The sequence below is a fragment of the Rhinatrema bivittatum genome, chromosome 4, assembly GCF_901001135.1.
Source record: "Rhinatrema bivittatum chromosome 4, aRhiBiv1.1, whole genome shotgun sequence".
Classification (NCBI taxonomy): Eukaryota; Metazoa; Chordata; class Amphibia; order Gymnophiona; family Rhinatrematidae; genus Rhinatrema; species Rhinatrema bivittatum.
The window spans coordinates 190,897,847-190,912,205 of record NC_042618.1 but is presented as its reverse complement, the minus strand read 5'-3'; the positions used below and the strand labels follow the sequence as shown (position 1 = coordinate 190,912,205).

Here is a 14,359-nt window from a genome sequence, read left to right as displayed (position 1 = left end):
GGGGGGATCTAGAGGGATAACACACTCAAGGTTAGCTGTTAGCTTACACATTTAGCCCATTTGCCATAGTCACTTTTCACCGTTCTGTCTTCACCTCTGGTACTTGGGTGTGCCACTTTGCCATTTGTAAGTGGCACAACAGGGAAATGAGAAGTATGCCTGAACCAAAATGGAGAAATCCCCAGAACCCTCTGCGTGTCTTTGGCCTGCCTGGGCTGAATGGACTCTGAGTGACTTACAGAATGTCCCTGGATATCTGTGGAGGCAAGCTGGCACCAGACAGGTGATGTCTATTCATAGAGTCACCACAGGGGAGCTTCAGGCACTGTTCTCAGGAGTTTGTAATCCACACAGTTACAGACGTGTTGATTGTCTTGACCAGCAAGAGTTTACCAGAACAAAGAAAGTCATGGGAAATGGGCTACACATCCTGGGAAGCCAATCAGGGATAGTTAGCGATGATTTAATCATGCAGTTGACATCACAACTTATGTAAATGATCCTTTGGGCAGTCATGCAATTCTCTGGAACCTTCTACCCTGTATTTGAATGTAATCTATAAAACAAGGATCATTTTCTGTATACGGGGAGATGCTAGACAGTTCGAAAGCCTGAGGGCATCTAGTACTCAGCATCTCCCGAGAACACTTATATTGACTAATAAATATCCATTATACTTTTACTGAGTCTGAGTGTTCTTGTGTCCCTGGCCATAAGCACAGAGTAAGCTTAACATTTTACAGCAATATCACCTCCTTGTTTTTCTTTTCTGACCATTCTCTCCCTATACACCCAAGCATCTTTTGGCTTTTGGTAACATCTGTTTGGCCACCTTAAGATTATTAGATGCAGTCACCCCCAGATCCTGCTCCCACATGAAACAATGCCTGGATGATCTTGTGACCCCTCTTGGGGACCATCCCCACCAGAAATGATCAAAGTCTCCAAAAACGAACCAGACAGATTTCCCAGCTCAAGTCCAAGGAATCCCCCCAGATTATGTGGACGTGTCCGCTTTTGGCATCTTAGCTGAACGATGGGATCCCTGCAAGGACGCTCATTTATTTGACACTTCCTTCCATGCCCTAAAACCCCTATAGAGCAAAAGGGCAAAATTTGAAGAAAACTCCTCAGATTCAATGGCCCCCTTGCCCACAGAATCCGTCTAGTTTCCTCAAATCCTCCCCGGTGTGAAACTTCACTGGGGACTGGGAATGAGGGGAGAGTCTAACTCCCAAGCTACTGCTCCACATGCATTCAAAATGTCCGCCATCTCTTCTGACCCCTCCAGGGCCTCCAGAATGGAACCCAACACCCAGATGCAGCATTTGATAACCGTGCCTCCCACGGAGGTTCCTTCAAACCCCCCCCCCCCCCCCCCCCCACAGAGGCACAGATAGCTCACCACGAGACCTTATTGAGGCGCGAACACCTCAAACCACAGGCCCTGCCACGTTCCTGTGCTGAGCAGAAGGCGCTATGCTGCCACCGTGGTAGGCGCCAAAAATAGGACAGAGGGTGAAGGGAGAGCAACTCCCTTGCTACTGCTCCCCACGCAGTCAACGTGGCTACTGTCCCCTCCCCCACCCCCCTCAGGAGCCTCCTGGACGAGACCAGATAACCGGGCACAGCTTATGGCAACTGTGCCTCCCACAGAGGACTTGCCCATCTAGCAGCACAGACAGCATACTGTAAGGCCTTACTGGGGCGCGATCGCCTCAATACTACAGGCCCTGCACACACTCCCGCGCTGAGCGGGAGGCACTATGCTGCTGCCATGCCCAGCACCAAAAATCTGACAGAGGGGAAAGGGAAAGTAACCAGGGCCTCCTGAAAAGGACTAGATAGCCTGGTGCAACGCTTGTTAAGTGTGCCTCCTGCAGAGGACCCTTCCTCTCCAGCAGCACGAGACCTTACTGAGGCGCGATCGCCTCAAAGTGCCGGCCCTGCACACTTTCCCATGCTGACTGGAAGGTGCTATGCTGGTGCCGTGGCCGGCGCCAAAAATAGTCACTGCTCCTCCTGGCACTATCCTGGACCCCTGGTGCTGCTGCCGAGTCGGTGAAACAATCTCTTATCTAAAAATGAAGAAAACCATTTGAACATTGTTGCAGATAAACCTGACTGCTTTAAGCACTGCAACAAAACAGTACAATTTACTGTGTCAAATGCTGAGGCTATGTCCAGCAAGACCAGAAGAAAAGCTACTGCCGCAGTGATAAAACACCAAGGCAAGACAGCAGCGAGGTCTCATATGTAGCTCTAAATTTGAATTGATAATCCACCTAGAAGCTCTTGCTCTTCAATAAACTCAGTCAGTTGTTTGAAAACATTCTTGAAAGCCTTTGCTAAAAAAGGTGATGAGATTAGACAACAGTTTTATCGTCAGATGACTACATTCTGTATATTATTTCTTTATTTTTTTTTCAGTAGCCATCCTGACAATTTTAAAAAGATCTGGGACTATTCCTTCTACCAATAAAATCATTCACAAACCAAGTGAAAAATGTACTAAGATCTTCACACAATGCTTTCATGATGACAGAACAAGAATTTTGATGGCAAAATATTGTTTGCCACAATTTGAGAAAGTTGTGATGTAGAAACTTCAATGGTATTCCAGTGCCTACTCTCCTCTAATACTTCATTGGAAACCTCAGTTCCAGCTGAAAATTTGGAAGCTGATACATTTATCTTATTGAAAATATATGTTGCAAACAAGTCATATTTGCCATTGAGGATAATCTGATTGATTATTTGGGTGCATTGTCGATCCTGTAACTGTTCAGAAGAGCTCACAAGATCGACTAGGAGCAGCCTGTATGCAGGCAGAAAAGTACCTTTTTTATGGCCTGATCTAATTTAGCTCTATAATTGTTGAATATTCAGATATGTAGCCTCATCTATTTTTTTTTTTTTACTTCCAGCATCATTTAATACACTGATTACGTTCTCCTCCCCTTGCTCCTCCTCTGAGCTCTCTTCTAACTCTTACATCACTTCTTAAAGGAGCAATCAAATTTAAAAATTGATGTGGTCCCCTGACATTTAAAATGGCAGAGTCCATGTCAGTGACGGAAGCCTCATTAAATTTGGGCATCCATTCCTCACAGACACTCAACATCAATACATCTTCTACTCTGAATTTTATGACAGCAAGATGGAATACTATTAGACAAATTGGGCAACTGAACCTTAAACTGAATAAAATAATTTAACTTTTGAAAGAGGAATACCCCTGACTAACTAAAGGGCAATCATTCTTCAGGAAAAAACACATCTTAAAGTATGGCTGAGTTGGGGAAGGTATTCGAAGTATTTAAGCTCACAACTTTCTGACACAGGATAAACATCAAGGTGCAAGTTAAAATCCCTTAGGACAATTACATTTTTGCTATCATTTCTAATTGCACATCCATCAGTGTAGGGTGATACATTCAGAAACCCAGGAGGACTATAAAGCAAACACCCCACTTAGGAGGTTGACACAACTAATACTTCAAAATGGAAAATAGCTTTTCTGAGCACTAGACAAATTCACAGAAGCTTTAGCAATAATCAAAAGACCCCCCTCATCTTTGATTTGGCCTACAGTGGAAATAGAGGCAGTAAAATGCTGCTTCATTAAACGTGGGTTTCCAAAAACCAAGTTTTAGACACGCAAAATGCATCTAGTTTAATCTTTAAGCAGATAATAATCAGAAGTTTCTTCAGTTTTGGTTGACTATTAAAATAAAAAGTCAAAACATTCGGAGGAGAGCAGGGAGATAATTTACGTTTAGGCATAAAATCTTCAGCCGTCTGGCGACCATTATAGTGAGAGATCCCAGCATAATAACCCTGCCCAAGAATGACAAGTATGGCTTCACCCATTATCCCCGGGGACATAAATCCTTAATATACTTCAAATACCACTCAAACTAGTCTAAACAATAATCAGCACAAAGACCCAAACCTTCCTGTATGAAAGTGTAAACTTGCTAAGATTTTTCTTACAAAGACGTGCATTTGTTGGGCGCCTTTAGCATTAGCCCCAAGATTTTAAAACCGGCATCTCACAGACGTCATCAAGAGAGTGGGGATAACTACAGCTCATAGCAGAGGCAGGCATAAGCTGCATCGAGGAGAGGAAACAATCCGAGCAGCTTGTGTCGTTCAGCCAGTGTTGAAAAGGCTGATTCGAGTCCTGGTAAACGGCATAGCAGGGCAACCGTGCTAATTCCCTAGCGTCAACCTGCAAGGTTTTAAAATGGGCACCTCGCTAACACCAGGAGGGTGGGGTTAATTACGGCTTGTGATTTCACTTTTAATCTAGCCACGGAAAATGACAAGTGCTGGCATAAATAAACATTTAGGTAATCTCCCACTTTGTGGCAAGTACATTTTGTGGTAATAACTTTCTCACAGGACAAGCAGGATGGTTGTCCTCACAAATGGGTGACATCGAGGATGGAGCCCACCACGGAAAACTTCTGTCAAAGTTTAAACAGAACTTTGACTGGCCCCTACTGGGCATGCCCAGCAAGGCACTGACCCTGCAGCCAGCAGGGGTCTCCCTTCAGTCTTCTTTTTTCCGCGCAGCAGTTGCCACGCGGTGAAAGGAGCTCTCTAACCACGTTCCTGACAGGAATTTGGAAATTAATTTCCTAAGAAAATTTGCCCCTCAGGGGTCTCCCTTCGACAAATTTTTAGTCATCTTACGGAACCCGGTAAGTTTTTTGCCTTTTTCCATCGACTACCGTCGAATTTGGCCCTTGAGGCCTGTTGGCACTTACCGATCCCCAGCCTAAATTTTGGCTTCAGGCCATGGCAACGGGGTTCCGCCGTTGTCCGGATTGTACCCGGACTATGTCCATCACAGACCCCCACAGGGTTTGTGTGATGTGTTTGGGTAGTGAGCATGATGTCCTGACTTGCACCACATGTGCCTTAATGACACCCAAGGGTCGCAAAGCCAGGATGGAGAAGATGGGGCTCCTCTTCCATGCACCCACCCCAACGCCATCGATAGCATCGACGTCATCGGAACCGGCACCGTCGAAGTTGTACCATCACCGTCAACCCTCCGGTGACCGTCCGCCATCGATCGCTTCTCGGCCGTCGACTCCCGTCCCTTCCCCGGATGGGCGAGGGGATCGGAAGGAAAAGCACCGCTATCGACGGCACAAATCTCGGCCTGTCGAGGATCCACAGCCATCGACCTCTGCTCAAGCCGAGCCACCGACAAAGAAGCCGCGAACAGACCGGACACCCTCCACATCTCGTTCGCAGGCATCGAGGAAACCCTCACCCTCCCGGGGTGCGGGGGCCGTGATCCCACCGGTTACGGTGGTCCCTCCGGCCCTGCCTCAGCCTCCCTCTCCCGTCGAGCCGGGTATGGTTACCCCTGGTCTCCGGGCAGAACTGGACCGGCTGGTCCAGGAGGCCATCGAGAAAGCGATGAAGAAATTGCAACCTCCATCGGCACCGTCTCCGGCACCGGTTCCAATGCCGCCCCCGGCACCGACACCGGCACCGGCTTCGCCACCGAGGAGGGAACCGACCACCGAGCCGTTGATACAAGCGCTAGCACCGCTACTGAGCCGCATGGAGGCGCTCATGACGGCCCTTCCATCGGTGATTCCAGTGCCTTCGACAACACCACCGTCTCCGACTGGATTTTCATCGGCAGGAGAAACACCGTTCCGGATTCCTCCTTCCGGGGTGGTTCCATCGGTGCCTTCTGGTATATCTCCACCGATATATCCTTTGGTTCCATCCATTCCACGCCAGGCACCGATTCCATCGACAGCACCGAAGCCATCGATGCCATTTCTGGTTCCACCTACGGCACAGATTCCACCTCGGTTTCCATCGATGCCTTTAGAGCCTCAGCCAGGTCCATCAGGGTTACAAACCCCACTTGATCCCTACGATACCTGGGGTGATGATGATGATACATCTTCTGACACGGATTTGCCTTCGCCTCCATCTCCTACAGAGAGTAGAAAAAGATCTCCTCCTGAGGATCTCTCTTTCATTAATTTTGTGAAAGAGATGTCAGAAGTTGTACCTTTTCAACTACAATCTGAAGCTGATGACAGACACCAGATGATGGAACTCCTTCAATTTCTGGATGCTCCAAAAATCATCGCTTCCATCCCTATACACCAGGTGTTTTTGGATCTACTCAAGAAAAACTGGGAATCTCCTTCATCAGTGTCCCCAGTTAACAAAAAAGCTGACTCCACCTACCTTGTCCAGTCAGCACCAGGTTTCCAAAAACCTCAACTGGATCATCGCTCTGTTGTGGTTGAGTCCGCGCAGAAGAAGGCCAAGCGTCTTAAGCCACACTCTTCTACCCCGCCTACCAGGGACAACAAGTTCCTAGATAGTGTTGGACGGAAAGTGTATCATGGAGCTATGTTGATTTCACGCATAGCTTCATATCAACTTTATATGACTCAGTACAACAGAGCCATCCTTAAGCAGATGCAAGACTATGCTGACACGTTACCAGACCAATACCAACCGCAGCTTCAAGCCCTTCTTCACAAGGGATTTGAGGCAGGGAAGCACGAGATTAGGACTGCCTACGACATATTCGATGCTTCCACAAAAGTTTCAGCCACAGCCATCTCAGCCAGACGTTGGGCTTGGTTAAAATCATCCAACCTTCGCCCAGAGGTTCAGGATCGTCTTGCTGATTTACCCTGCTTAGGCGATAATTTGTTTGGAGAGCAAATTCAGCAGATTGTGGCGGAGTTGAAAGACCACCATGAGACGTTGAAACAACTCTCATCTGTCCCACCTGAGCTGACCTCCAAGCAACCGCAAAAGAAAGACTCTAAGAAGTCATTCTTTCGACCATGCCGTTATTATCCTCCATCGGCCAGGCCTCGTCCAGCTCGATCCTCTACTAGGCCTCAGCCGCGTCAGCCTAGGAAACAAAGGCCTACTGTAGCCCCTCCTCCTGGGCCGGCGGCTGGACTTTGACTCCCCTGTAGGGAACACATGCCAAACCCCTCTTCCGGACATCTCTGTAGGAGGTCGACTGTACCATTTTTTACAACCTTGGTTGCAGATCACCTCAGATCAGTGGGTGCTAACAATTATCGCACAGGGTTACCACCTCAACTTCATATCTCTTCCGGCAGACTCCCCGCCTCTTCAAGCGTGGAGTCTATCCACCCATTTGGCTCAATTACAACAGGAAGTATCCCTTCTTCTGCAATCAAATGCTATAGAACCCGTTCCTCCCTCTCAACGAGGCACGGGATTCTATTCCAGATACTTCCTAATACCAAAGAAATCAGGGGGACTACGTCCCATTTTGGACCTTCGAGCCCTCAACAAATACCTTCAAAAAGAGAAATTCAAAATGGTAACCCTAGGCGCGCTGCTCCCTCTGCTACAAAGAGGGGATTGGCTGTGCTCTCTCGACCTCAAGGACGCTTATACCCACATTGCGATCACACAATCCCATCGCAAATATCTGCGGTTTCTAGTAGGCCACGACCATTATCAATACCGTGTCCTACCTTTCGGTCTAGCTTCTGCCCCACGAGTCTTTACCAAATGTCTCGTAGTGGTAGCAGCATTCCTAAGGAAGGAAGGTGTCCACGTCTACCCATACCTGGACGATTGGCTAATCAGGGCCTCCACCCAGCAGATAACTCAATCCTCCCTAAAATTGACAATTCAAACACTCCTTTCCTTAGGGTTTCTCGTCAATTACGAGAAATCTTGCTTAGTCCCGTCTCAAACCTTATCCTTCATTGGGGCAGACTTGGACACCTTACAGGCAAAGGCTTACCTTCCTCTTCAGAGAGTCCACACCCTAATGTCCCTGGCTCGCCAGCTCCAGTCTCAGAACACTGCCACGGCTCGCCAGTTCCTCATTCTCCTAGGACACATGGCATCCTCGGTTCAAGTCACTCCCATGACCCGACTAGCCATGAGAGTAACACAATGGACTCTACGACACCAATGGATTCAAGCTTTTCAGCCTCTGTCCTCCATAGTCAGTCACACAAGCGCTGCGCCTATCCTTAACCTGGTGGACGACTCAGGTCAACCTCCTTCAGGGCTTACCCTTTCTTCCACCGGAACCGCAAGTAATCCTAACCACCGACGCTTCTCACATCGGTTGGGGAGCCCATGTGGACGACTTTCAAACCCAAGGGTTATGGTCCAAAGAGGAAGCCGAACACCAGATCAATTTCCTGGAACTTCGAGCAATCCGCTATGCGCTCCGCACTTTCAAAGATCATCTCTTTCATCAGATAATCTTAATCCAGACGGACAACCAAGTGGCCATGTGGTACATAAACAAGCAGGGAGGCACAGGCTCCTTCCTTCTGTGTCAGGAAGCTGCGCAGATCTGGGCGGAAGCCCTCTCCCACTCCATGTACCTCAGGGCCACTTACCTGCCGGGAGTAGACAATGTATTGGCAGACCAGCTGAGCCGTGTCTTCCAACCACACGAGTGGTCACTCGATCCTCTGGTAACGACCTCTCTGTTTCACAAGTGGGGTTCTCCCCGCATAGACCTCTTTGCGTCCCCTCAGAACCACAAAGTGGACGATTACTGCTCTCTCATTCGGAGCCAGCACTCTCAGCCGAGGGATGCATTCTCCCTCAAGTGGACAACCGGTCTGCTCTATGCATTCCCTCCACTTCCTCTTGTGTCAAAGACTCTCGTGAAGCTACGCCACGACGGGGGAACCATGATCCTAATAGCACCCTACTGGCCACGCCAAGTATGGTTTCCAATACTCCAGGATCTCTCCATCCGCAGGCACATTCCTCTGGGAAAGGACCCGCATCTGCTCACTCAAAACGACGGATGCCTCCTCCATCCCAACCTCCAAGCCTTGTCCCTGACGGCATGGATGTTGAAAGGTTAGTCCTTCAGCCTTTCAACCTTTCAGATTCCGTTTCTCGGGTCCTGATAGCTTCACGAAAGCCTTCCACAAGAAAGTCTTACTCATACAAATGGAAAAGGTACACATCATGGTGCACTTCAGTCCCTTGATCCCCTTTCCTGTCCAATCTCCAAATTCTTGGACTATTTATGGCATCTCTCTGAATCAGGTCTTAAAACCTCTTCTATCAGAATGCATGTCAGTGCGGTAGCCGCCTTCCATAAAGGTGTACAGGGTGTCCCTATTTCAGTACAACCCCTAGTAACCCGTTTTCTTAAAGGCTTGCTCCATCTGAAGCCACCCTTACGTCCTCCGGCCCCATCTTGGGACCTTAACCTGGTTCTTGGTCGTCTAATGAAACCTCCTTTCGAACCTCTGCACTCCTGTGAGTTAAAGTATCTCACATGGAAAGTGTTATTCCTCTTGGCTATCACTTCAGCTCGCAGGGTTAGTGAATTGCAGGCCCTAGTTACCTATCCGCCTTACACTAAGCTCCTGCAGGACCGGGCGGTACTCCGCACTCATCCTAAATTTTTACCTAAGGTAGTTTCTGAGTTTCATATCAATCAATCCATCATACTACCTATCTTTTTTCCCAGGCCCCACTCCAACTCTGGAGAGCAGACCCTGCATACCCTAGACTGTAAACGAGCTCTAGCTTTTTACCTAGACCGTACAGTTTCCCATAGGAAGAGCACTCAATTATTCGTCTCTTTCCATCCTAATAAGCTGGGACAACCTGTGGGTAAGCAGGCTCTTTCTTCCTGGTTGGCGGACTGCATTTCTTTTTGCTATCAGCGAGCTGGCATTCCTTTTCAAGACCGTGTTACAGCACACTCTGTGAGGGCCATGGCGACGTCAGTGGCACACCTTCGATCGGTGCCGCTTCCTGACATCTGCAAAGCTGCAACCTGGAGTTCTCTCCATACCTTTGCAGCCCATTATTGTTTGGACAAAGCTGGAAGACAGGACTCCATCTTCGGCCAGTCTGTCTTGCGTAACCTTTTTCCAACCTGATGTACCAACACCCTTCCACCTACCCGGTTGGGTGCGGATGCCCTTTCCCAAATTTCTCCTCACTTATTGTGCTTGCTGCACACCGTTGGGTACATTTGGTGCAAGTCGGGACATCCTCAGCTCGGTACTCACCCATTTGTGAGGACAACCATCCTGCTTGTCCTGTGAGAAAGCAAATGTTGCTTACCTGATGTAACAGGTGTTCTCACAGGACAGCAGGATGTTAGTCCTCACGAAACCCGCCCGCCTCCCCGCGGTGTTGGGTTTGTTTTATTTTTACTTTCTAGGCACTGCCTGTAGCTTTGAAAATCAGACTGAAGGGAGACCCCTGCTGGCTGCAGGGTCAGTGCCTTGCTGTGCATGCCCAGTAGGGGCCAGTCAAAGTTCTGTTTAAACTTTGACAGAAGTTTTCCGTGGTGGGCTCCATCCTCGATGTCACCCATTTGTGAGGACTAACATCCTGCTGTCCTGTGAGAACACCTGTTACATCAGGTAAGCAACATTTGCTTTCTTTCACTTTCCAGATCTGGTGCCCAAGGACATATTAGAGAAATGGTTGCAGTCTCTGAGGAAGGAGCTTCCAACAATAGCTTTTAAGGCAGCGACGCAGTTACAGGACAGAAACCTGGTAAGTACCGACTTTAGGATGCTGCTATCACTGTGATACCTGATCCAACATGAGGCTGGGTTAGGACACGAAAGAATCAAAAATTCTTAAACTTGTGAAAAATGCAGTATCCAGCTTTGAAGTAAACCAGTTCAAAAATGCTGTTCCCTGTACATACTCGGATCAGTCCAGACTGTGGGTTGAGCCTCCTGTCCAGCAGATGGAGACAGACTAAAACTGAAAGGTTATCCTATATCAGGACAGAGCCTACCCTGCAGCCCTTCAGTATCTGTCTGTCTCCAGCAGATGGTTCAGCTCAACCTGCGGTTCCCTGATCTCGGCTAGTCAGCCCCTTCCCTGTTGGGTACTTTCCTTTCTTAAGATCAAGCAAGTAGTAATTTCTTTCAAATTCTTAAAAAAAAAAAAATTAGTGACTTTTGGACTCTTGTCTGTCTTTTTCTCAGGAGACAGGTCTGTCTCCTGGCTCTAGGGGGGCTTGGCCCCTTATGTTTGGCATAGCCTAAGCCCTGTTTCTCTACCCGGTGATCCTCTGGGGGGTAAAACTGGTACTCCAGTCCCTCCCCCCCCTTACCTAGCTGCCTTGGGGGCTCCAAACCCCTCCTGCACTTTGAAGGCATTTGCACTGTCTTCCAAGCTGGCAGCCAGGGTCTTGTGTACAGGGGAGCGTGCAGGGTTCGTTTCTCTGCCTCCGCTCCTGTCGGCAGCAAAGTTTTTAGAATCAGCTGATTTCTGCTGCGATCGCGGCTCCTCTTCACAGAGCAGGCAGAGATCACATTGCTGCATAGCTTATGGTGAGCCCTCAATGTGTTTTGCACGAGGGGCTCTGCTCTTCTTGTTTGCCGGGTGAGGAAGGTCCCTCCTCGGGAACGCTGATGAAATCAGCCCGGGGTCGCATTTCTCAATGCATGGCCAAGCCGTTCCCGGGTCGGCAAACCGCAGGAACGGTGACCATTTTGGGGATTTCAGCAGCTCCCGATTCAGGGCTGCCCGGCGCTGAGGAGTCGAATTTTGTGGAGTCTCCCCCCACCACCCTCAGGCAAGGCTAGGCCCAGTTTTTCATGGGAGTTTGTGCTTCTCATGCACAAATCCTATTTGACCAGCTTGCAGGAGGAGGAGGACCCTTCCCCCGGCCCCCTCCCGGCCAAACTCCTGCGGCCAGCTCCAGAGGGACAGGGGTCGGTGCGGGTGGTGCCGGGGGCCCCTCCCTCCTGATCCTCCGACTCCCCTGGTTACTCTGGATAAGGATCCAGGTTTGGATTTGGCGGGGATGCTGCCCCCCCCCCGGAAGGGGATGATCCCCGGGTTCTCCGTATGTTTCAGAGGGAGGAATTGGAACCCCTCATCCATTTTGTTCTTCAGGAGCTAGGGATTGAGGGGCCCCCGGCGAATACTCTGACTGCTGCACTGCCAAAGCACATGGACCCGGTCCTGGCGGGACTCGGGGCTCCAACTTCTGCTTTTCCCTTTCACCCTATGCATAAATTGCTACTGCTTCGGGAATGGGAATCTCCCAAAGCGGGGCTCCGTGTCGGGAGGGCTATGGACAAGCTTTATCCCCTACCGGAAGACTGCCTGGACATGTTGCGAATTCCCACAGTGGATTCCTCTGTCTCCGCGGTTACCAAGCACACAGCTATCCTAGTGGTTGGGGCGACTGCCTTAAAGGATGTTCAGGATCGTAAGCTTGAATTCCATCTTAAGCGTATCTTCGAGGTTTTGGCCTTGGGAGTTCGGGCGACTATCTGCAGCAGTCTCATGTAGCAGGCAAGCCTTAGGTGGGTTCAAAAATTACTCTGCACCCAGGACCTCCCATCTGCAGAGGCGGAGCAGGCTGAACGATTGGAAGGAGCCATTGCATAAGGAGCCAGACAGCTCCTCTGGTTGAGCAATTGGTCAGCGGACCCGTCATCCAAGGCGTGGTTGGGCACGCTGCCTTTTTAAGGGTAAGTTGCTCTTCGGAGAGGACCTTGAGCAGCTTATTAACTCTTTGGGGGAAAATAAGGTCCATAAGCTGCCTGAGGATAGACCGAAACACTCTCGGGCGTTCGTGCCCTCCCGTTCCTGGTTCCGGGGACAACGTAGATATACTCCTCGGGGGCGTGGTGGCTCCTCTAGAGGTTATTCTTCCCGGTCTCAATCTTGGTCTCAGCCCTTCCGCGGGCGCAGGCCCTTCCGCAAGGGGGCCTCCCAGCATACATCCCCAAAGCCCGCTTCCCAATGAAATTCGGTCGATCCATTCCTCTGTTCCCAATCTGGGGGGTCGTCTCTCCCTGTTTCTCGAGGAATGGATCAAAATCACGTTGGACCAGTGGGTTCTCGAGATTATCCGCGACAGCTACGCTTTAGAATTTTCTCGAGACCTACCGGACCTCTTCATAGTCTCTCCTTGCGGTGGACCAAACGCTTAACAGTCTCCTGAGACTGGGCGCCATTGTCCCAGTTCCGGAGAAGGAACTCTGCACAGGCCAGTATTCTACTTTGTAGTTCCAAAGAAGGAAGGAACCTTTCGGCCGATCTTGGACGTCAAGAGGGTCAACCGGGCCCGCAAGATACCGCATTTTCGCATGGAGACCCTGAGAGCGGTCATCGCGGCGGTTCATCCTGGCGAATACCTTGCCTCTCGATTTGACAGAGGCCTACTTACACATTCCGATTCGCCCCGATCACCAGAAGTATCTTCGTTTCCACATCCTAAACCAGGATTTTCAATTCAGGGCGTTACCCTTTGGTCTGGCCACCGCGCCGCGCACCTTCACCAAAGTCATGGTGGTGGTGGCGACTGCTCTCCGCCGAGAAGGAGTCCTGGTCCATCCTTATCTGGATGACTGGCTCTTGTGGGCCAAGTAGGAGACTCGCTGCCACCAGGCAGTCGATCAGGTATTAACTCTCCTCACCTCTCTCGGGTGGATAGTCAATGTTGCCAAAAGCAATCTTCAGCCTTCCCAGGTGTTGGAATTTCTGGGGGCACGCTTCAATACTCGGATCGGCAAGGTGTCTCTACCTCGCGCTCGAGCTCTCAAGCTTATCGACCAGGTGCGCAATCTTCTCTCGCTTCCACTTCCAACGGCATGGGACTACCTCCAGGTTCTGGGAACTATGGCCTCCACCATCGACCTCGTCCCCTGAGCGTTTGCGCATATGCGTCCGTTACAGAGAGCTTTGCTATCCCGCTGGCAGCCGGTATCAGAACAGTTTCAGACGGTTCTCCCACTTTCGGCCTCTACCATCGCAGACTTGCAGTGGTGCCTTTCACTTCCCACCTTCTGCGGGGAATGCCTATTCAGACTCCACAGTGGATTGTGGTGACCACTGATGCCAGTCTCTCCGGCTGGGGAGCAGCCTGCCAGTCTCAAACCACGCAGGGGGTCTGGTCCCCAGTTCAGTCCCGCTGGCACATCAATCGGCTGGAGGCCCGGGCGGTGCGTCTGGCCCTCCAGGCGTTTCTGCCCCTGATCCACGGCAAGGCGGTGAGGGTACTCTCCGACAACTCCACCACGGTCGCTTATATCAACCGACAGGGGGGGCACTCTGAGTTGCCTGGTGGCTCTGGAAGCCAGACGGCTCTTTGCCTGGGCGGAGCGTCATCTGGATTGCCTGGCGGCCTCCCACATAGCGGGCAAGGAGAAATGTGCAAGTCGATTTCCCCAGTCACCAGTGTCTCGACCCAGGAGAGTGGGAGCTCTCGGACGAGGCCATGGATTTGATCGTCCACCGGTGGGGTCCCCCTCACCTGGACCTCATGGCGACCTTGCACAATGCCAAGGCCAACAGATTCTTCAATCACTGGCGGGAGCACTGTTCGGAGGGA

At 50.3% G+C, this 14,359-nt stretch overlaps 1 protein-coding gene across 2 annotated transcripts in view; it reads left to right on the top strand.

Moving 5' to 3' along the window:
- The window catches only part of GNL3 (G protein nucleolar 3), an 88,159-nt gene that overhangs the window by 24,369 nt on the left and 49,431 nt on the right, over positions 1 to 14,359 (top strand). For both annotated transcript variants that reach the window (XM_029599453.1, XM_029599451.1), the window contains exon 7: positions 10,448 to 10,551. In XM_029599453.1, the coding sequence (XP_029455313.1) occupies positions 10,448 to 10,551 (104 nt within the window). The remainder of the gene's footprint in view (positions 1 to 10,447; positions 10,552 to 14,359) is intronic.